The following is a 24,399-nucleotide window of genomic DNA, read 5'->3' on the forward strand; positions in this document are numbered from 1 at the left end:
GGTCACCCCAGAGGGTCCCTGAAGAGCAGCTGGTGCAGCCCCTCGTGGTACTAAGGAGGACAGGGCAAGGGGCGCTGGTGGCACAGTCACTCAGAAAGTGAGCAACAAAGTCAGAACAGGCACCCACCTTATCAGCCAGCTCAGTGTGCTTTCCACCCGGGATCCCTGCCTCCCTCACCTTCCCACTACCCACTCCTAAACTCACACCAATCCTCTCTCCACCTCCCCTGGCAGTTCACATCTCCAGAAAGCCTGGGGCCAACTACTCCTTCCCTCCCTTCTGCCACTCACTGCTCCAGGAATGCCCCTTCTGGGGGCCAACACTCACACTCCCTGGTATAATGACGCAGTCACCCAGGACCTTATGTTGTAGAATGCCACCTGATACACAAGTATCTTTTAAATTGTATTTTAAAATTTCTGGCCAGGCATGGTGGCTCACGCCTGTAATCCCAGCACTATGGGAGGCCAAGGTGGGCAGATTACCTGAGGTCGGGAGTTTGAGACCAGCCTGACAAACTTGGAGAAACCCTGTATCTACTAAAAATACAAAATTAGCTGGGCGTGATGGCGCCCGCCTGTAATCCCAGCTACTTGGGAGGCCAAGGCAGGAGAATCACTTGAACCCGGGAGGTGGAGGGTGCGGTGAGCTGAGATTGCACCATTGCACTCCAGCCTGGGCAACAAGAGCGAAACTCTGTCTCAAAAATAAATAAATAAATAAATAAATTTCTAATTGTGGTAAAATACACATAAGATAAAACATCATTTCGGCCGGACGCAGTGGCTCATGCCTGTAATCCCAGCAGTTTCGGAGGCCGAGGCGGGTGGATCATGAGGTCAGGAGATCGAGACCATCCTGGCTAACACAGTGAAACCCGGTCTCTACTAAAAATACAAACAATTAGCCAGACGTGGTGGCGGGCGCCTGTAGTCCCAGCTACTTGACAGGCTGAGGCACGAGAATGGTGTGAACCCAGGAGGTGGAGTTGCAGTGGGAGGAGGTGGCGCCACTGCACTCCAGCCTGGGCAACAGAGCGAGACTCTGTCTCAAAAAGGAAAAAAACAACACACCATTTCAACGATTTTTTTCGGTACATCATTCAGTACTGTTAAGTATATTCATGTTGTGGGGTTTTTTTTTTTCTTTTTTTGGAGACAGGGTCTCACTCGTCACCCAAGCTGGAGTGTAGTGGCACAATTAGGCTCACTGCAACCTCTACCTCCCAAGTAGTTGGGACTACAGGTGCATGCCACCACGCCTAGCTCATTTTTGTATTTTTTTGTAGAGACAAGGTTTTGCCATGTTGCCCAGGCTGGTTTCGAACTCCTGGGCTCAACAGTCCACCTGCCTCAGCCTCCCAAAGTGCTGGGATTATAGGTGTGTGTCACCACACCCAGCCAAGTATACTCACATTGTTGTGCAACCAATCTCAAGAACTTTTTCATCTTAAAGAATCAAGGTTTTTTATTTTTTACTTTATTACTTATTTATTTATTGAGATGGAGTCTCACTCTGTTGCCCAGGCTGGACTGCAGTGGCTTGATCTTGGCTCACTGCAACCTCCACATCCTGTGTTCAAGTGATTCTCCTGCCTCAGCCTCCCAAGTAGCTGGGATTACAGGCATGTACCACTACACCTGGCTAATTTTGTATTTTTAGTAGAGATTGGGTTTCACCATGTTGGCCAGGCTGGTCTCCAACTCCTGGCCGCAAGCAATCCTCCTGCCTCAGCCTCCAAAAGTGCTGGGATTACAGGTATGAGCCACTGCGTCCAGCCATGACTTTTAATTTTTATTACTCAAAACAAGTTTCATTTTCTTTCTTTTTTTTTTTTTTTTGAGACGGAGTCTTGCACTGTTGACAGGGCTGTAAGTGCAATGGCACGATCTCAGCTCACTGCCACCTCCGCCTACTGGGTTCAAGCAATTCTCCTGCCTCAGCCTCCTGAGTAGCTGAATTACAGGCGCCTGCCACCATGCCCAGCTAATTTTTGTGTTTTTAGTAGGGACGGGGTTTCACCATGTTGGCCAGTTTGGTCTCGAACTCCTGACCTCAGGTGATCTGCCCACCTCAGCCTCCCAAAGTGCTGGTATTACAGGCATGAGCCACAGCATGTAGCCTACCCAGCTAATTTTTATATTTTTAGTAGAGACGGGGTTTCACCATGTTGGCCAGGATGGTCTCGATCTCCTGACCTCTTGATCTGCCTGCCTCGGCCACCCAAAGTGCTGGGATTATAGGTGTGAACCACCGCACCAGGCCAAAAAAGTTTCATTTTCAATAGAGCTTTCTGACTCTCCTTTTGCCTTCAACACTTTCACAATGATTTTCTGCTCCTCAATAAGGAAAGTACACTTGATTCTGTCATGAACACACTGAGCACACATGGAACCAGGGAAGCATTGCAGGCCCTATAGACATGCCTTTTGTTTTGGACTATCAAATAACAACTTTAGATCTCACAGCACGAGCTCCTGAAAGTCTGCCTGGACACACACCACGTGAAGATTTTGGTGCTTTCCCAACCTTCTTGGCATAAAGGTAAACGATTCTATTACCAGGGGTTCAGGACAGCCTAGTTTAGTTAGAGTTTCTCACTAGAGGCCTACGACGGTATGTCACATGCTGGCCCATTCTGCATGCCTCTAGACAATGTTCATGAAGAGCAAGTATCTTTTTAAATAACAATTCCCTGATCCTGTTTCTCCTGTCCACATTCCCTTCTCCCCTCCACAAAAAGCCTTGGGGTTCAAACAGGAGGCAGAACTCACCGCTTCAGGACAAGGTTCAGCAGGTAAGCAACGGCGGCCAGGGACTCCGGGGACTCCACTGCTTCCATTGTTGTCATCTGAGGGCCAGATTGAGGGGGTGTGAATGGATAAAAACTTACACTGAGCAAACAGGAAAGAGAGTGGGGGAACATGTGCCCAGCAGAACAGTTGTGACTAAGAACCACGGTATCAGAGGTTCAGATCCTGACTCTGGCATTGTGTGGTTTTGGGCTAGTAATTTAACCTATCTGTGACTCAGTTTCTTCATTTGTAAAGTACGGATACTAATGCTACATACCTTATAAGTTGTTGTGAGGTTTAATTGAATTAATATATATAAAATACTGCCTGACACATAATTAAAACTATATATATGTGGCTGGGAGTGGTGGCTCACGCCTGTAATCCCAGCACTTTGGGAGGCCGAGGAGGGCAGATCACGAGGTCAGGAGACTGAGACCATCCTGGCTAACACGGTGAAACACCGTCTCTACTAAAAAATACAAAAAATTAGCCAGGCATGGTGGCAGGCGCCTGTAGTCCCAGCTACTTGGGAGGCTGAGGCAGGAGAATGGCGTGAACCCAGGAGGCAGAGCTTGCAATGAGCTGAGATCGTGCCACTGCACTCCAGTCTGGGTGACAGAGTGAGACTCCGTCTCAAAAAAAATAAATAAATAAACTATATATATGTTTATGTGCATATATATACAGAGATAGATAGATAGATAGTTTTTTTGAGAGACAGGGTCTCCCAGATTGGAGTGCAGTGGTATAATCATAGCTCACTGTAACCTTGAACTTCAAAGCTCAAGAGATCCTCCCACATCAACTTCCCAAGCAGCTAGAACTACAGGCATGCGCCACAAAGCTTGGCTAATTATTTTATTTTTTGTAGAGACAGGGTCTCACTATATTGCACAGGCTGGTGTCGAACTCCTAGCCTCAAGCACTCCTCCGATCTTGGCCTCCCAAAGTCCTAGGATTAAAGGCGTGAGCCACCACACCCAGCCAAACACCATATACTGCCATCTAATTTATTTCATTATTCTAGAGCAGAGGTTGGCAAACATTTTCTACGAAGGACCAGATAGTAAATATTTTCGGCTTTGCATGCACACTTGGTCTCTGTTGTATGTTCTTTTTGTGTGTGTTTTAACAATTCTTTAAAAATGTAATAACCAGGCTGGGCATGGTGGCTCATGCCTGCAATCCCAGCACTTTGGGAGGCCAAAGTGGGAGAACTGATTCAGCTCAGGAGCTCAAGACAAGCTTGGGCGACATGACGAAACTCTGTCTCTACTAAAAATACAAAAATTAGCTGGGCATGGTGGCAGGCGCCTGTAATCCCAACTACTCAGGAGGCTAAGGCACGATCATCACTTGAACACAGGAGGTGGAGGTTGTAGTGAGCCATGATCACACCACTGCACTCCAGCCTGGGCAACAAAGTGAGACCCTGTCTCCAAAACAAAACAAACAACAACAAAAAAACCCAAAAACAAAATAAAAGGTATATATATACACATATATACACACACATACATACATACACAAATATATTTATTTATTTAATGTAATAAGTAGGCCAGCCATGGTGGCTCACACCTGTAATCCCAGCACTTTGGGAGGCTGAGGTGGGGGGGATCACCTGAGGTTGCGAGTTCGAGACCAGCCGGGCCAACATGGTGAAACCCTGTCTCTACTAAAAATACAAAAATCAGCCAGGTGTGGTGGCACACGCCTGTAATCCCAGGTACTCAGGAGGCTGAGGCATGAGAATTGCTTGATACCATGAGACAGAGGTTGCAGTGAACTGGGATCATGCCACTGCAGTCCAACTTGGGCAACGGAGTGAGACTCTGTTTCAAAAAAAAAAAAAAAGTAGGCCAGGCCTGGTGGCTCAGGCCTATAATCCCAGCACTTTGGGAGGCTGAGGCAGGCAGATCACGAGGTCAGGAGTTCGAGACAAGTCTGGCCAACATAGTAAAACCTCTTCTCTACTAAAAAATACAAAAAATTAGCCGGGTATGGTGGTGTGCACCTGTAATACCAGCTACTCGGGAGGCTGAGGCAGGAGAATCACATGAACCCAGGAGGCAGAGGTTGCAATAAGTTGAGATCATGCCATTGCACTCCAGCCTGGGCAACAGTGTGAGACTCCGCCTCAAAAAAAAAAAAAAAAAAAGTAATAAGTAGCCAGTTGCAGTGGCTCATGCCTGTAATCCCAACAATTTGGGAGGCCAACGCAAGATGACAAGACGGTTTGAGCCCAGGAATTTGAAACCAGCCTGGACAACATAGTGAGACCCTGTCTCTTTAAAAAAAAGAAACAAAGAAAGAAAGAAAAGAAAAGAAAAGAGAAAATTAAAAGGTAGCAAATACCACCAGCCTTCCTAAGCCACCTGAGAATAACTGAAGCACTTTCACCTGGTCAAGGTTGTCCTTCTCTACCCCCACATGCCAGGGGCACTCATCTTCTCGCTAAATCTTGCATAACCTGCTGCTCTGAACACCCACCCTCCAGTGGCACCCACTCACCAGAGCAGCGAAGTACTCAGTCTCTGTCTCCTTCCCTCCCTGGGAGCGAATCACCTCAGTGACAGCAGCCAGAACAGCACAGATCTGCACAGGAGGGAGAAAGCACTGTGACTATTTTAGACCTAACCCCACCCCAGGGGAACCTCCTTTCCTTGCTCCTTCACAGATTAATCTCTGGTTAAAGCCCAGAGACAGACAAGACAGGCAACATTCAGGGCCTAGGTCCATACCAGGGGGCCCAGCAAATAACAAGACTCAGAAAATGCTTGCTAAAATTCCACCATGAGGTACTAACCTTGTAGAAATACCTGCATGAGATGAGTGTGCAAATATTTATGTACAAGGATGTTCATGGCAGCAACAAATTGGAATGGTCAAGAAGCCATCAACAGGAGATTAATAATGTACTGTAGTTGTCTCTAATGTACTGCAGTTATCGAGGGGGGGATTGGTTCCAGGACCCCTAAAGATACCAAAATCCGAGGATGCTCAGGTCCCTTATAAAAAATGGTGTAGTATTTGTGTATAACCTATATACATCTTCCCATATACTTTATTTATTTTTTTTGAGATAGAGTCTCACTGTTACCTAGGCAAGAGTGCAGTGGCATGATCTCAGCTCACTGCAACCTCTGCCTCTGGGTTCAAGCAATTCTCCTGCCTCAGCCTCCCAAGTAGCTGGGATTACAGGTGTGCACCACCATGCCCAGCTAATTTCTGTATTTTTAGTAGAGATGGGGTTTTACCATGTTGACCAAGCTGGTTTTGAACTCCTGGCCTCAAGTGATCTGCCCTCCTTAGCCTCCCAAAGTGCTGAGATTACAGGCATAAGCCACCATGCCTGGCCTCCCATATACTTTAAATCATCTCTAGATTACTGGTAACACCTAACACAATGTAAATGCTATATAAATAGTTGTTATACTGTATTTTTGTTGTTGTTGCTGTTGTTGTTGTTTTTGAGACAGAGTCTCACTCTGTCACCCAGGGTGGAATGCAGTGGCGCACTCTCTGCTAACCGCAGCTTCCACCTCCCGGGTTCAAGCGATTCTCCTGCCTCAGCCTCCTGAGTAGCTGGGATTACAGGCATGTGCCACTACGCTAGGCTAATTTTTTGTACTTTTAGTAGGGATGGAGTTTCACCATGCTGGCCAGGTTGGTTTTGAACTTCTGACCTCAAGTGATCTGCCCGCCTCGGCCTCCCAAAGTGCTAGGATTACAGGCGTGAGCCACCTCGCCTGGTATATTATTATTATTTTAAAAAGATTTTTCAATCCATGCTTGGTTGAATCTGCAGGTGCAGAACCCGCAAATATAGAGACCTGACTGTATCATTATATAATAATGAAAAATTTAAACAGTGCATTATTCAAAAGAATGAGAACAACTATATATTAACTTATAAATATCGTTCAGTAGGGAAAAAGTTGCAGAACAGTGGATAAAAAATAAACTAATCAAGCAGAGCACAATGGCTCACACCAGTAATCCCAACACTTTGGGAGGCTCAGGTGGGCAGATCCCTTGAGCCCAGGAGTTCAAGACCAATCTGGGCAATATGGCAAACCCCATCTCTACAAAAAATACAAAAATTAGCTGGGTATGGTAGCACTCCCCTGTAGTCCCAGCTACTTGGGAGTTGGAAGGCTGATCAGCCACTGCACTCTAACCTGGGTGACAAAGTGAGACTCTGTCTGAAAAAAAAGAAAAGAAAAGAAAAGAAACTAATCACATTTTGGTAAACCTAAATAACAAAATTGGGTAAAAAAAAAAACATATATATACATATATATATATATATATATATATATTTTTTTTTTTTTTTTGAGACAGAGTCTCGTTCTGTCACCCAGGCTGAAGCGCAGTGGTGCGATCTTGGGTCGCTGCAACCTCCGCCTCCAGGGTTCAAGTGATTCTCGTGCCTCAGCTTCCCAAGTAGCTGGGATTACAGGCGCATGCCACCATGCCAGGCTAATTTTTTAGTAGAGATGGGTTTTCACCATGTTGGCCAGGCTGGTCTCAAACTCTTGACCTCAAATGATCTGCCCACCTCGGCCTCCCAAAGTGCTAGGATTACAGGTGTGAGCCACTATGTCCAGCCTGAACATTTAATTTTTAAATTTTAACTACTCATAATTTAAAATATTTGATCCATTTACTAGAAAACATATATTTGTAACAACCTGGCAAATAGGTTCGTAGTAATTCATAGTAGGCAAATCTACTTGTACAACTATAAATGTTATGAACTCTAAATAGACACAAATCAAGTATTTCCAATGAAAATTTAGCATTTAAGTAGGGGTATGTGGGTAAATTATACACTAGATTTTGAAGACTTGGTATCATAAAAATAATGCTGTAGTAAAATATACTGATTATACATTGAAGTGATAATATTTTAAAGATACTGAGTTAAATAAAGTACATTATTAAGATTAATTTGGGCCGGGCGCAGTGGCTCACACCTGTAATCCCAGCACTTTAGGAGGCCGAGGCAGGTGGATCACCTGAGGTCAGGAGTTTGAGACCAGCCTGACCAACATGGAGAAACCCTGTCTCTATTAAAAACAGAAAATTAGCCGGGCATGGTGGCGCACGCCTGTAATCCCAGCTACTCGGGAGGCTGAGGCAGGAGAATCACCTGAACCCAGGAGGCGGAGGTTGCAGTGAGCCGAGATCGCGCCATTGCACTCTAGCCTGGACAACAAGAGCGAAACTCCAGCTCCAGAAAAAAATAAAAAGATGAATTTATTTTACCTGTTTCTTTCAGTTTTTAATATGGCTACTAAAAATTTTTAAATTACATATGTGGCTTGAATTTAGATTACTATTGGACAGAGCTGGTCCAGGAAGACAGACAATGACCCATTAACAGGAGCTCTGTGAATGATTCAAGTTGGGGGATCTACCATCACATTATATTATTCTTATATAATTTTGATATCATTTAGAATTTTGACATTTTTTATTTCAATAACAAAAAATATATATAACTTTAAAGTATAGATAAAATAATAAAAGTAAGGCCAGGCACGGTGGCTCATGCCTGTAATCCCAGCATTTTAGGAGGCCAAGGTGGGCGGATTACCTGAGTTCAGGAGTTTGAGACCAGCCTGGCTAACATGGTGAAACCCCGTCTCTACTAAAAATACACACACACAAAAAAATTAGCTACTTAAATAATGCACTATTTAAATATACTAAAAAAAAAAAAAAAAAATTAGCCGGGCGTGGTGGCACATGCCTGTAATGGCAGCTACTTGGGAGGCTGAGGCAGGAGTATTGCTTGGGCCTGGGAGATGGAGGTTGCAGTGAGTGACGATTGCGCCACTGCACTCCAGCCTGGCCAACAGAACGAGACTCTGTCTCAAAATAAATACATGAATTAAGTTAAATTAAAGTAAATAAATTTAGTTCTTGCTAGATAAAACGTTTCCTAATCACTGTTACTCAGCATTTATTTACTCAACATATGTTTATTGAAAATACTCTCTGTAAAAGTGCTGTGTTAGGTATAGCTGAGGAGAGAAATGTTTGGAAAATATTTCTACCCTCAAGTACTTCAGCAGAGGAGATGTTCTTATAAAAAGCAGAAAGTAGAACCTGCCCTAGGAGGAGACATAAAGGGGAGGAGCGATGACGCATTATCTAGAAATACCAGCTGTTGTCATCGGAGACCTGTCGGCCAGAGCTGAAGAAAAGGCATGAGTTGGCCTCTCCTCACTATCCTATGGCCCTCCTGACCCTCGCCCCTACCTCCTTGTGGGCAGCCGAGTTGGACTCCCAGAAGCGCTGTACTTTGCTGAAGGTGACGTTTGTGCAGTCGGAAAGGCCACTCAGGAAGGTGCCTGAGGACTTCTCGGTGAGAACCAGCTCCGCCTCTTCTTCCATGGGCGTCTCCGGGGCTTCGCTTTTGCCCAAGCGCAAGGACCCTGACTGCAGCTCATTATGTAACTTCACAGCATCGACTGTCAGGTCACTCCTTCCTGAGAGCCAGAGGCACAAGATAAGGTCCAAGCCTCCTTTTGGTCAAGAGAACAGAACAACCCCTGGGAAACAAACCAGCCCAGGCCAAATCTCCAACCCGAGAGGCTGAATTCTGAACACAGCCAGTCTCATAAAACCACTGTATGCCTAAAAACTTGAAAAACCAAGGAGAAAGGGAATCCTCCATGTAAAAGTTTCTGCTTCCCTGTAGCAGCGGCATAAACGCCACTGGGAATCGGCTGGGAGCTACATTCAGAGGGCCTGCAAAATAAATGAAGGTGAACGCGCTCTGTAAAGAGCTACCCAAGGTCCAAGCCATCTGTCTCAACTCTGACACCCGCGGTACCTTACACAAGACATTTCCCTACTGCGGACCTCAGTTTCTGTATCTGCTAAATTGGAAGGACTGCCCTTCAGAGAGGGCTCCAGATCCGACATCCTAAGACACGAAAGGTCCAATGCCTGGCCCCGCACTCTCCCAGAGGCCCCAGACTCATCTGGACCCAGGTCTGCCTGGAACCCCGCCCCCGGCTGCGCTCGGGTCTCAACCCAGCTACCTGACGGCCGGCTGAAGAAGCGGCTGCGGGCGGCCTGACGGTGGCGGCAGATGGCGGGGTTGCTGTCGCTGCTGTGGCCTTTCTTCCAGCGCTTCAACTTAGCTGAGACACCAGAGGGCAACTTTCCCGAGCGACCCATGTTGACTAAGCCGTGGCGAGGAATGAGCTTAAATGACCGGCTTCCAGGGACGTAGAAACACGCTCAGAACCCACGTGGATACCCTGTAGCCTTCACTTCCTCTTCTTCTGGCGTCACTTCCGGATTCGTGTGCATTACTATGGTAAAACAGTCAACATCCAGTTTTACACCTCCTGGCTTCGGATGGGGAGGAGCTCCAAGGAGATCCGTTGCTAGGGAGGAAGTTAGGTTGCTAAGGGTTCTATGGGGTTCTTACTCCAGCCAGGACCAGGTTTCAGGGCCACAGGCGTAAGCCTTATAAAACTGGAGTTTGGCTGAGCGTGGTGGCTCATGCCTGTAATCCCAGCACTTTGGGAGGCTGAGGCGGGTGGATCATTTGAGGTCAGGAGTTTGAGACCAGCCTGATCACCAGGGTGAAACCCCGTCTCTACTAAAATACAAAAATTAGCTGGGCTTGGTGGCGCGCGCCTGTAATCCCAACTACTCGGGAGGATGAGGCACAAGAATCACTTGAACTCGGGAGGCGGAGTTTGCAGTAAGCCGAGATCACGCCTCGGCACTCCAGCCTGGACAACAGAGTAAGACTGTCTCAAAAAAACAAAACAAAGCAAACAAAAAACTGGAGTTCTTTTGCAGTTAAACAACAACAAAAAGTACATTTATATTACATTTGAAAATCTATTTTCAAAATTAAGCATAGAAACACATTTATGTGAAAGTCATATACCTTCATATAAAAGTATATATGTAATCCCAGCACTCTGGGAGGCCGAGGCGGGCAGATCACCTGAGGTCACGATGTTTGAGACCAGCCTGACCAACATGGAGAAACCCTGTCTCTACTAAAAATACAAAATAAGCCGGGCGTGGTCGTGCATGCCTGTAATCCCAACTACTGAGGAGGCTGAGGCAGGAGAATCACTTGAACCCGGGAGGCAGAGGTTGCGGTGAGCTGAGATCGCGTCATTGCACTCCAGCATGGGCAACAAGAGTGAAACTCCATCTCAAAAAAAGAAAAAAAAGAAAAAAGGAAAAGTCAAAACTTATGGAGACTTGAAAGTGTGAAAATTAGCTTGACTTGAAAAGAGAAAAAAGCAGTCAGTGGTGTTCTAGACAAGCTTTGCTATTTTCATTTATTACTGGAGATACTCAGTTGCTAAGCCACCCTTGCCTTATGACAGCATTCCATCCCTAATTAATCCCTGGTTCTCCAATATCTCTCTTTTTTTTTTTTTTTTTTGAGACAGAGTCTTGCTCTGGTGCCCAGGCTGGAGTGCAGTGGCACGATCTCGGCTCACTGCAACCTCCACATTTCAGGTTCAAGCAATTCTCCTGCCTCAGCCTCCCAAGTAGCTGAAATTACAAGCATGCACCACCGCGCCCGGCTAATTTTTTTTTGTATTTTCAGTACACACACAGTTTCACCATGTTGGCCAGGTTGGTCTCGAACTCCTTTCCTCAGGTGATCTGCCCACCTCCCAAAGTGCTGGGATTACAGGCATGAGCCACCGCACCTGGCATCCGGCCAATTCCCAGTTCTCCTAATTCCACCTCAGAACCAGCAACCGATCCAGTTTATCCCCACTCCCCTGAGACCCTCCTTAAAATCAGATCCCAAACCTTACAAAAGACACATTTCTCTTCCCTCTTGCCCAGCAGCTTTATTCTAAACCTTTAGCAGCATTCTTTGGAAGAAGATATATAGAACTAACAAAGTACATCTATAATATATAAAGAATTCCTACCAATCAATAAGAACAAGGCAGACAATCCAATAAAAAGAATGGGCAAAAGGGACAGGTGGGTGCAGTGGCTGATGCTTGGCCTGGAATTCCAACACCGTAGGAGGCCGGGGGGCAGGGAGTAGAGGGGAGGAAGGATTGCTCCAGCCCAGGAGTTCAAGACCAGCTTAAGCAACATCATGAGACCCAGTCTCTACAAAACATACAAAAATTAGCTGAGCACGGTGGTGTGAACCTGTAGTCCAGCTACTCAGGAGGCTGAGGTGGGAGCCCAGAGAAGGTCAAGGCTGCAGTGAGCCGTGATTGCACCACTGCACCCCAGCTTGGATGACAGTGTGAGACCCTGTCTCAAAAAAGAAAAAAAAATTAAAAAAAAAAAAAAGAATGGGCAGCCGGGTGTGGTGGCTCACGCCTGTAATCCCAGCATTTTGGGAGGCCAAGGTGGGCAGATCACGAGGTCAGGAGTTCAAGACCTGGCCAACATAGTGAAAAACCCCATCTCTACTAAAATACAAAAAAAATTAAGCTGGGCGTGGTGGTGGGCACCTGTAGTCCCAGCTACTTATGAGGCTGAGGCAGGAGAATTACTTGAACCCCGGAGGTGGAGGTTACAGTGAGCTGAGATCGTGCCACTGCACTCCAGCCTGGGCATCACAGCGAGACTGTGTCTCAAAAATAAAAAAAAAGAAGAAGAATGGCAAAAGACACAAACAGCTGAACATCATGATGTATTGTACAAAAAATAAAAAAGTCATGAACAGGCACTTCACAAAAATTAATATCCAAATGGCCAATAAATATATGAAAAACAGGCCAGGCATGCTAGCTCACGCCTGTAATACCGGCACTTTAGGAGGCTGAGGCAGGAGGATCACTTGAGCCCAGGAGTTGGAGACCAGCCTGGCCAACACAGCAAGACCTGTCTCCTCAAAAACTAAGAAAAATAGTGGGGTGCAGTGGCATGCGCCCATGGTCCCAGCTACCTGGGAAGCTGTGACAGGAGAATCTCTTAAGCCCAGGAGTTTGAGGTTGTAGTAAGCTATGATAGCACCACTGCACTCCAGCCTGGGTGACACAGTGAGACTTTGTCTCAAGAAAAAAAAAAAAGAAAAAGAACAGACCAGAACAGAAAAGATACCAGTTTCATTATCAACATGGGAATACAAATTAAAATCACAATGAAATGCCACTACACACCCACCAGAATGGCTAAAATTAAAAAGACTAGCAATACTAATGTTGGTAAGGATGTGGAGAAACTGGCAACATATGCTGCCATTGGAGTATAAAGTGATACAACCATTTTGGAAAACTGTGTGGTAGTATCTACTAAAACTGAATACAGTCTTGCTGCATGACCCAGCAATACCTTCCTGCATATTTACTCAACAGAGATGTTTACTTATATGCAAAAAAGAGATATAGGAGGATGTTCACAATGGAAATAATAAAATGTCCATCAACAGTAGAATGAGGCTGGATGCACTGGTTCACACCTGTAATCTTAGTGCGTTGGGAGGCTGAGGCAGGAGGATTGCTTGAGGCCAACAGTTCAAGACCAATCTGGGCAAAATAGTGAGACCCCATCTCAAAAAAAAATATTAAAAATTAGCCACATGTGGTGGCATGCACCCGTAGTCCTAGCTACTTGGGAAACTAAGGCAGGAGGATCACTTGAGCCCAAGAATTCAAGGTTAGAGTGAGCTATAATCATGCCACTGCACTGCAGCCTGGGCAACACAGTGAGACTCTGTGTCTAGAATAGATAGATAGATAGATAGATAGATAGATAGATAGATAGATAGATAAGACAGGCAGACAGAGAGAGTAGAATGGATAAATTGTGACATATTGATATATAATGGAATACTATAGTATTTGACTCTGTATAGCAATGAGAAGGAACTACTGCTACATATAACATCATGCATGACCTAGGTTGAGTAAAAGACTCCAGACACAAGAGTACATAGTTATAATCCCATTTATTTATGATTTAATTATTTATTTATTTATTTTGAGACAGAGTCTTCCTCTGTCACTCAGGCTGAAATGCAGTGGCACAATCATGGCTCACTGCAGCCTTGACCTCCAGGCTCAAGCAATCCTCCCACTTCTGCCTCCCGAGTAGCTGGAACCACAGGCATGCATTGCCATGCCTGGCTAATTTTTTTTTTTTTTTTTAAGCTAGGGCCTCACTCTGTCACCCAGGCTGGAGTCCAGTGGCATGATCATGGCTCACTATAACCTTAAACTCCTGAATTCAAGTCATCCTCCTGCTTTGGCCTCCCAAATAGCTGGGGCTACAGACACATACCCACCACACCAAGCTAATTTTTTTTCAAGAGACAGAGTCTTGGCCAGGCGCGGTGGCTCACGCCTGTAATCCCAGCACTCTGGGAGGCCGAGGCGGGCAGATCACAAGGTCAGGAGATCGAGACCATCCTGGCTAACACAATGAAACCCTGTCTCTACTAAAAATATAAAAAATTAGCTGGGCGTGGTGGCGGGCACCTGTAGTCCCAGCTACTCGGGAGGCTGAGGCAGGAGAATGGCGTGAACCCAGGAGGCGGAAGTTGCAATGAGCTGAGATCGTGCCACTGCACTCCAGCCTGGGCAACAGAACGAGACTCCTTCTCCAAAAAAAAAAAAAAGAGACAGAGTCTTGCTATCGTTGCCCAGACAAATCTCGATCTCCTGGCTTCAAGTGATCTGCTCGCCTTGGCCTCCCAAAGTGCTGGGATTATAGGCGTGAGCCACCATGCCCTGCTTACATGTATATTACACTTCATGGGCTTACTGAAAATACAAAGTGGGCCGGGGGCGGTGGCTTACGCCTGTAATGCCAACACTCTGGGTGGCTGAGGCAGGCAGATAACTTGAGCCCAGGAGTTCGAGACCAGCCTGAGCAATATGGTGAAACCCCATCTCTACAAAAAATATGACAATTAGCCAGGCATGATGGCAGGCACCTTTAGTCCCAGCTACTCGGAGGCTGAGGTGGGAGGATCGCTTGAACCCGGGAGGCGGAGGTTGCAGTGACTCGAGATTAAGCCACTGCACTCTAGCCTGGGTGACAGAGTGAGACTCTGTCTCAAAAAACAACAAAAAAAAGTGGTCCTCTCACCTAGAGCAGAGAGAGCATAAAGTGTGTTAATGTGAGAAAGCGTCACTGCAGAGAAGACTGAAGTCAGTTCAGACTCTAGGCCCCAGCCCTTCCAAGTCTCTGAAGACATTATCACCCTCCAGTGGGGCCCTGTGCCTGGGTCACAGGCTGAGACCTCAGTGGGAAGGCTGAGAAAAGGGAACTGGTGGCTGGGGGAGGAAAAGGAAGCAGAATGTGGAAACTGTTATAAGCGAGCTGTGCTCACAACCAGAGGTCTAGACTTGGGGTAATTGCTGAAAGAAGGCAGGTAAAGTGGTGGGTTCAAGACAGGACATACTTTACCTATAAACCAAGCAAGGGATTTAACCTCTCTAAGTCTCCGATTCTTGTTCTTTTTTTCCCTTTATTTATTTATTTATACATTTTTTTACACATTCTAATGTGTCATATTATTTAAAGTTACGATAATAATTACTTTTTTTTTTTTTTTCTGAGATGGAGTCTCACTCTATTGCTCAGGCTGGAGTGCGGAGGCGCGATCTTGACTCACTGCAACCTCCACTGCCTGGGTTCAAGCTATTCTCCTGCCTCAGGCTCCCAAGTAGCTGGGATTACAGGCATGTGCCACCACGCCCAGATGACTTTTTGTAATTTTAGTAGAGATGGGGTTTCATCATGTTGGCCAGGCTGTTCTCAAACTCCTGACCTCAAGTGATCCACCCACCTTGGCCTCCCAAAGTGCTGGGATTCCAGGTGTGAACCACTGTGCCTGGCTGAAAATTGTGATAATAATTCTGAACCCACTGGGCTGCTGTGAGGATTCAGTATGAAACTGTGTATCTGTGGCTGGGCATGGTAGCTTACATCTGTAATCCCAGTACTTTGGGAGGCCGAGGCAGGTGGATCACCTGAGGTCAGGAGTTCGAGACCAGCCTGGCCAACATAGCGAAACCCCGTCTCCACTAAAAATACAAAAATTAACCAGGCGTTATGGTGCACGCCTGTAATCCCAGCTACTCGGGGGGCTGAGGCAGGAGAATCGCTTGAACCCGGGAGGCAGAGGTTGCAGTGAGCCAAAATCGTGCCACTGTACTCCAGCCTGGGCAACAGAGTGCGACTTCGTCTCAAAAATAAATAAATAAATAAATAAAAATAAAAGAAACTGTGTATCTGTGTCAAATTACGGACAACTCCAAAACATGTGTAGTATTGTGCTTTACAGAGGGGTCAGTGGTGCATCTTTGCCACCAGAGGGAGTGCTACCAACAACCTGTTAGGGCTAAAACCCTATAGAGAGCCTGCAATACCAACTAGTAGACTGGGATTTTGCAAATCAGATGCGGAGATGCAGAGGCCAAGGGTAGTGGCAGATGTCCCATCCTTTTCCTGGGCTACAGAAACCTGCTGGCCTCCAAACCGAGTCTGCGTCGTAACTGAATACAGCCCCTGGCTAAATCGTCAGCCTGGTATGGGCATTGAGGGGCCCTAGGCCACCTGCTGGCCGTCCATTCTGAGGCATCTGCTCAGAGCCTCCTCCAGGAGGCGTGCTCTACCAGAAGAGCGGACGATAGGCATCCAAATGGCCTGAGCACAATCTCTTCCACCCCGCACCCCAGGGCTCACCTCTCCACCCCTGAATTCCAGCAGTAACTCCCACCCAGAGACTCTAGCTGTATCCATGATCAGCCCCTCCACATATGGTTAATAAGGACCACCACATCTGTAGGATAGGTCCTGCAGTTAGACTCTCTGGGTTGGAATTCAAGTACCACCACTTGCTCTGTGACCTTGAACAACTCACCTTACTCTTCCCTGAGCCTCAGTTTTCCACATCTGTAAAATGGAGATGATAAGAATGCCTACCTGTCTGATTTATGGGAACTAAATAAGATAATGAATTTTAAGTGCTGAGCACGCTGCCTGGTACACAGTGAGCATGCAATAAATGTGAGCTATTATTATCATCCAAAAAAACTCTTCCTCAGTTCCAAAATACCTTTTCATTAATTCTCTAAGTGAGGAGGACAGAGCAGGTGTCCTCATTTCACAGATGGGGAAACATAGTTCTAAGGGGTTCAGTGACACCCCCCAAGGTCACACAGTGAGCAGAAGCCAGGAGATCCAATGCTTAGCCCGAGATGAACCCCCTCCCCCCATAGAACTGCCCTTGTTTTTTTTGTTTTTTTCTGTTTTGAGACGGAGTTTCGCTCTTGTTGCCCAGGCTGGAGTACGATGGTGCAATCTCGGCTCACTGCAACCTCCGCCTCCCGGGTTCAAGCGATTCTCCTGCCTCAGGCTTCCTGAGTAGTTGGGATTACAGGCATGTGCCACCAAGCCCGGCCAATTTTGTATTTTTAGTAGAGACAGAGTCTCTCCATGTTAGTCAGGCTGGTCTCGAACTCCCGACCTCAGGTGATCTGCCTGCCTTGGCCTCCCAAAGTGCTGAGATTACAGGCGTGAGCCATCGTGTCGGCCTGCACTGCTCTTAAAACTGTCTGCAAGGCTCCTGTGGAGGTAACAGAGCTGCCACACCCAAAGTTCTGCGGCCATGCGGAGCAGTAAAACCAGTTTTAGGTCAGCAAGTTGTAATCTGTTATGACACTGGGCAGGAAGAAAGGGAAATTGAGGCTTAGCCTCTTGCCTCAAACAAAGAGGAAGCAGATGGTCTGGGTGTTTAACCTAGAGCTCAAGGTCAGGGCATTTTGACCAACCCGTTGTTGTTGCAGCTGCTCCGGACGGTTTTCCTAACTGCTGGAGCTGTGTTAAAGCCCAGGCTTTGGACTTAGGAAGCCTGGGTTTGGAGCCACATCCCAGCTGCATGACCCGGGGCAGGCGGCTGAGCTCTGTGAGCCACAGTCTTCTCATCTGAAAATGGGGCTGCTGTTATGAGGCTAAAATGAGATAATGCATGTGAAATCCTTAGCCCAGTGCCTGGCACAGCACTGCCGCAGGGGTCAAGCGTCCCTCGGCTCGTGGGGCATTACAATTCCATTTGATGCTGGGTGTGGTGGCTCACGCCTGTAATCCCAACACTTTGGGAGGCCAAAGTGGGAGGATCGCTTGAGCCCAGAAGTTCAAGACCAGCCTGTGCATCATGGAGAAACCCCAACTCTACAAAAAACACAAAAATAGCCAGGCATGGTGATGTACGCCTACAGTCGCAGCTACTCGGGAGGCTGAGGTGCAGGAGGTCAAGGCTGCAGTGAGCCATGATTGCGCCACTGCACTCCAGCCTGGGTGACAGAGTGAGACCCTGTCTCAAAAAAAAAAAAAAAAAAATCCAAAAGCAAAAAAGAGCTTGCTTTCTAGAATAACTCTTGGGGAAAGAGCCTGGTGTGCTGGAGAGGAAGCATGTCCCCTCCTAGGCTGAGGAAGACTGGAATCTGGGCATGGCAGGGGACTCTGCTCAATGGGGAGGACTGTTCTCTCTCCACTTACCCCAAAATTAAACCGTTCCCCATTTACCACTTCAAATTCTTCATTCTTCTCAGGGCCTCTATATCAGTAAGGAATTGTGTTCAGCTGCTATAAGAGACTGCTACAGTGGCTTAAACAGGCAAGGGTTAATTCTCTCACATTCAAGAAATGGAAATCAGGAGGTAATGGGCAGTCCAGGCTGCTATGGCAGTTCCACAGAATCTTCAGGATCCTGGGATCCCTCTCTTTTTCTGCTTCAACCTGCATAGCGTATGACTTCCATTTTCACTGTCACCTTGTGCTCCGCAGATGGGCTGCAGGAGCTCCAGCTGTCACACTCATGATCCAGGTGGAGGCCTAGTGTAGGAAGGAAGGGAGGAAGAGCCAAAAGGTGCACCTTCCAGCCAAGTCAGTTCCACTTGATTGACTAGAATTTAGTAATTTGGCCAAATTTAGCTGCAGAAGGGGCTGGGAAATTTAGTCTTTTAGTTGGGTAAGTTGCAGCTCACCCCCTGTGCCTATTGAGAGAAAGGAAGAATTGATACTGGGGGGGCAACTAGCAGCCTCTGGATCTCAGCTGGGTGTTAGGAGGACTGGTTCTAATTAATTTAACCCAGTTACATACTCAAAAGTTATTTCTTGATCACCTATTATGTGCAAGGTACTATGCTAAACACACATATGAAAGTATTTAAAGAAGCTTATGGGCCGGGCACCTGACCAGCCTGACCAACATGGTGAAACCCCATCTCCACTAAAAATACAAAATAAGCTAGGCATAGTGGCATATGCCTGTAGTCCCAGCTACTTGGGAGGCTGAGGCAGGAGAATCACTTGAACCCGGGAGGCTGAGGTTGCAGTGAGCCGAGATCACGCCATTGCACTCCAGCCTGGGCAACAAGAGTGAAACTCCATCTAAAAAGACTCTTGGCCGGGTGCGGTGACTCATGCCTGTAATCCCAGCACTTTGGGAGGCTGAGGCGGGTGGATCACCTGAGGTCAGGAGTTCAAGACCAGCCTGGCCAACATGGTGAAACCCTGTATCTACTAAAAATACAAAAATTAGCTGGGCATGGTGGCGCACACCTGTAATCCCAGCTACACGGGAGGCCGAGGCAGGAGAATCACTTGAACCTGGGAGGCGGAGATGGTAATGAGCTGAGATTGTGCCACTGAACTTCAGCCTGGGCAACAGAGCAAAACTCCGTCTCAAAAAAAAAAAAAAAATAAATAATAAAAGAAAAAGACTCTTGCTCTGCCTTAAGAAACCTACAGGGGATAGGGCTGGGCACGGTGGCTCACACCTGTAATCCCAGCACTGGGAGGCTGAGGCGGGTGGATCACAAGGTCAGGAGATCAAGACCATCCTGACTAACATGGTGAAACTCTGTCTCTACTAAAAATACAAAAAACTAGCCTGGCGTGGTGGCAGGCACCTGTAGTCCCAGCTAGTTGGGAGGCTGAGGCAGGAGAATGGAGTGAACCTGGGAGGCGGAGCTTGCAGTGTGCCGAGATGGCGCCACTGCACTCCAGCCTGGGCAACAGAGCGAGACTCCGTCAAAAAAAAGAAAAAAAAAAGAAGCCTACAGTGGATAATTAGCCAGGCATGGTGGCACACGCCTGTAATCCCAGCTACTTGGGAGGCTGAGGCATGAGAATTGCTTGAACCTGGGAGGTGGAGGTTGCAGTGAGCCAAGATCGCGCCACTGCACTCCAGCCTGGGCAACAGCAAGAGACTCTGTCTCAAAAAAAAAAAAAAAAGTAACCTATGGGGGAATGGTGAAAAGACAAGCACAAAACTCTTCGGCTTTCTTATTTGTACATTGAAGATGTTGTACCCAGAGCTCTCTAAAGCCCCTGGTAACTTTATTGTTCACTGATGCTCAATTAATAGAATTGCATTTTGCTTCTCTGCCTCCCTCATCTGACCATCTGACTGTGGAACCCCTGATTACAGGAACCATGTCTGGTCTACTCTGGCGCCATCAGAGCCTACCACAGTGTGTGGCTCAATCCATCTGCTTGCCAAGTGAACACATGACTTATGCAGAGCTCAGCAAGGGGCACAAGAGAGGTTCAGATAACGCTCTTAGGGTGTCTAAGAGGGGCTGTCCAAGGTATATCTTTTATGTCTGTCAACCAGACTGGAATGCAGTAGTCATGCAAGCTGGAATGCGATCACGGTTCACTGCAGCCTTGACCTCCTGAGCTCAAGCGATCCTCCCACTTTAGCCTCCCAAGTAGCTGGAACTACAGGCATATGCCACCATGCCCAGCTAATTTTTAAATTTTTTGCAGAGACAAGGTCTCCTTATGTTGCCCAGACTGGTCTCAATATTCTGGGCTCAAGCAATCCTCCTGCCTCAGCCTCCCAAAGTGTTGGGATTATAGGCGTGAGCTATCTTGCCTGGACAATAATTTTTGAAGGTTGCAATCAAGGAAAATAACAGAAATGTTGGTCCATCATTTATCCAACCACTATACCAACCTGCCAAGTAGATTGGGCATTGTGGCAGAGAAGAGGAGAGGAAAATAGCATTTAATGGATGTATCCTTTGTGTCAGGGGCTCTCTGTGGTAATAAGAACTATCATTTATTAGCCTCTATAGACCTGGCACTTTACATGTGTGATCCTACCGAGTCCTCGCAACCACTGCATAGGGTAGGTGCTATTATTATGCACATTTTATTTTATTATTATTATTTTTTATTTATTTTTGGGCCTGAGTCTTGCTCTGTCGTCCAGGCTGGAGTGCAGTGGCATGATCTCGGCTCATTGCAACCTCCACCTCCCTGGTTCAAGCAATTCCCCTGCCTCAGCCTCCCGAGTAGCTGGGATCACAGGCACATGCCGCCACATCTGGCTAATTTTTTTTGTATTTTTAGTAGAGATCGGGTTTCACCACGTTGGCCAGACTGGTCTCAAACTCCTGACCTCAGGCAATCTGCCTGCCTCGGTCTCCCAAAGTGCTGGGATTACAGGGGTGAGCCACCGTGCCTGGCCTATTATTATTTTTTCTTTTTTTCTTTTTTTAATTAGAGATAGGGTCTCACTGTGTTATCCAGTCTGGTGTCTAACTCCTGGCCTCACATGATCCTCCTGCCTTCGCCTCCCAAAGTTCTGGGATTACAGTCATGGGCCACTGCACCTGGCCTATTATCCACATTTTAAAATGGGGAAACCAAAGCTAGGGAAAGATTCCCAATAGCATTAAGTGGGGAGTTATAATTGTAATTTACTCCTCTCCCAATTCCTGTTCTTTATAACCATTTGGTTACCAAGCAATGAAAGCAGCCTAGCTCTCACATCTAGAGTTCGCAGGCTGGTTGGGGTGGCAGTAAACAATCCCTGTGGCAATCAGTGCCATCATCCAGGTATGGTCAGGAGCTATGAGAGCCTAGAGCCTGGCAGACTATAGTCATGTCTGAGAGGCGAGTCAGGGCCAATTTTCAGGTGAGGTGACGTTGGAACTGAGTGCTGCAGCATGAGCTAGAGTTGACCAGGAAGCTGAGGGTGGCTGTTCAGGCCAAGCAAGGCCACAGCAGCTACAAAGGCACAGGGGCAAGTAAGAACACGACGTGTTTGCTCTAGATGCAGGCAAGACCTGAGTCACTGATGTGTCGGAAACTGCTGCACCAGTACAGGAAAGAAACCATAAGGGTTGAAACTAAGAATGTGGCAGCGGGGACAAAGAGGGAAGGACAGATTGGAGAAGGTACCGGGGAGGTAGAATGACACGTGAAGGCTAGCGGTTATGAGGGGTGAGCACGGTTGCCGTGTACAGTTGTGAAGTATGTGGACTGCTTAGTTTCCCAGATGAGGGGTCTGAAATCCAGTCTTCATTGGTGCCTTGTACAGAAGAAGAGTTGGCCTTTTATTTTATTTTATTTTATTTATTTTTTTTAGGCGGAGTCTGGTTCTGTAGCCCAGGCTGGAGTGCAGTAGCATGGTTTCAACTCACTGCAGCCTCTGCCTCCCAGGCTCAAGCAATTCTCCTGCCTCAGCCTCCCAAGTAGCTGGGATTATAGGTGCCCGCCCCCATGCCCAGCTAATTTTAGTATTTTAGTAGAGACAGGGTTTCACTATGTTGGCCAGGCTGGTCTCGAACTCCTGACCTCAGGTGATCTGCCCACCTCGGCCTCTTAAAGTGCTGGGATTACAGGTGTGAGCCACCACGCCTGGAGTTGGCCTTTTTCTCATTCCCCAGTGACACCATAGAGGCATATGATGCGTACAGGTATACGAGGCTCAGAGGCATGGAGGCAATGACACCACAGAGGAAGTGAGAATAAATCACTCCCAGGAAGGCAAGATTCCAGAATACGAGTGTGTCTAAAGAAAAGACCATCTCTCAACATCTGAACCAAAAAGCTGCATTTACTATAGTACTTACTTAAGGGAGGTGGAGCTGGGCCTGTTAGGTGCAATCCCTGTGAGTGGAGCAGGGCACTGATCTTATATAAGGTGCTAGGAGGTTGAAGATCAATGGTGGGCACATATCAAGGGAGGTAGTGTTTAGGGATTGGTTAGTCAACCAGTGTGGCTGTTACCGATTGGCTGGTGTCAGATGTCTGGTCACTGAGGAAAATTGTTCAGCTGAAGGGAGATGAATTGTCTTTAAGTGGCTTAAAACTGGTTATGGTGGTGACTTGTTGCCATGGCAGCAGAACAGTCTTTCCTGTGGGTATGAGCTTTTTTTTCCCCCTCAAGTGACTGTAGCTCAAAACATTCACTCTCAGAGGTTGTTTTCTTTTATAAAGGACCATGTTGGCTCTGGGGAGGGAAGTTCACAGGCTGGCTAGGGTCAGAATACTTGCCTGGCCCAGGTATTCAAAGGTCCAGTTTGTCACCTCTCCAAGATCCTGTGGCTGAGGTGTTTCCAACACAGGGAATCAGGGAAGTTAGTTGCATTGTAAGGAACATACCTAATCAGAAATGGGACCTAGGGCTGGATGCAGTGGCTCACACCTGTGATCCCAGCACTTTGGGAGGTAAAAGCAGGAGGATCCCCTGAACCTAGGAGCTTCAGACCAGCCTGGCCAACATAGTGAGACCCCATTTCTTAAAAAAATAAAAAAGCCCGGGCGCAGTGGCTCACGCCTGTAATCCAAGCACTTTGGGAGGCCGAGGCTGGTGGATCACCTGAGGTCAGGAGTTCGAGAGCAGCCTGACCAACATGGTGAAACCCTGTCTCTACTAAAAAATACAAAAAATTAGCTGAGCGTGATGGCGGGTGCCTATAATCCCAACTACTCGGGAGGCTGAGACAGGAGAATCCTTTCAACCCGGGAGGCAGAGGTTGCAGTGAGCTGAGATTGTGCCACTGCACTCTAGCCTGGGTGTTACAGAGCAAGACTCCGTCTAAAAAAAAAAAAAATTAGCTGGGTGTGATGGCACATGTTTGTAGTCTCAGCTACTTGGGAGACTGAGATGGGAGGATTGAGCTCAAGAGTTTGAGCTCAGGCTGCGGTGAGTCGTGATCACGCCACTGCACTCCCACCCACAAGACACAGTGAGACCTTATCTCAAAAAAAAAAAAAAAAAAAAAAATCAGAAATGACGCCTAGGAGCCCGGACTCCCAGTTGCTTCTTCCGTAAAGGAGAAGATGAGGTGCTGGTGGGCTGTGTGGTGCAGCTGGCCAGACCTTACAGCCAGCTTTTGCCCCTGCCTTCTCCACAGAAGCCTCTCCTTGGTCCCTCCTTTATGTCTCTCCTTGGGCTTAGTGGGAACCACATGTGTTTGCCCAACCACAACCCTAAGAACCATCCCTGGAGCTGCCATGGGAGGTTCTGAGCTCTGTCAGGACTAGGATAAAAGCAGACGGGTGCTTTTCTGCAGCTCAGTGGCCACTTAGATCCACCAGAGCTACCCGCCCACTTCACTCCCATTGAGCAAAGGCTTCTGGTAGGTAGGCTCGGGTGGGTTTGTTTTTTTAAAATAATTGTTTAAAACTTTTGGTCAGGTGCGGTGGCTCATGCCTATAATCCCAGCACTTTGAGAGGCCGAGGTGGGTGGATCACCTAAGGTCAGGAGTTCAAGACCAGCCTGGCCAACATGGTGAAACCCTGTCTCTACTAAAAATACAAAAATTAGCTAGGCATGGTGGCACAAACTTGTAATCCCAGCTACTCGG

The 24,399-nt window shown here is 47.1% G+C and overlaps 1 protein-coding gene across 1 annotated transcript in view; it reads right to left on the minus strand.

Moving 5' to 3' along the window:
- The window catches only part of RRP12 (ribosomal RNA processing 12 homolog), a 68,827-nt gene that overhangs the window by 34,006 nt on the left and 10,422 nt on the right, over positions 1–24,399 (minus strand). The window contains exons 3-6 of the mRNA XM_054660405.2: positions 9,861–10,136; positions 9,073–9,302; positions 5,314–5,397; positions 2,776–2,852 (exon numbers count right to left, since the gene is read on the minus strand). Of these exons, the coding sequence (XP_054516380.1) occupies positions 2,776–2,852; positions 5,314–5,397; positions 9,073–9,302; positions 9,861–9,999 (530 nt within the window). The 5' untranslated portion in view covers positions 10,000–10,136. The remainder of the gene's footprint in view (positions 1–2,775; positions 2,853–5,313; positions 5,398–9,072; positions 9,303–9,860; positions 10,137–24,399) is intronic.

Source organism: Pan troglodytes, chromosome 8 (genome assembly GCF_028858775.2).
Source record: "Pan troglodytes isolate AG18354 chromosome 8, NHGRI_mPanTro3-v2.0_pri, whole genome shotgun sequence".
Lineage (NCBI taxonomy): Eukaryota > Metazoa > Chordata > Mammalia > Primates > Hominidae > Pan > Pan troglodytes.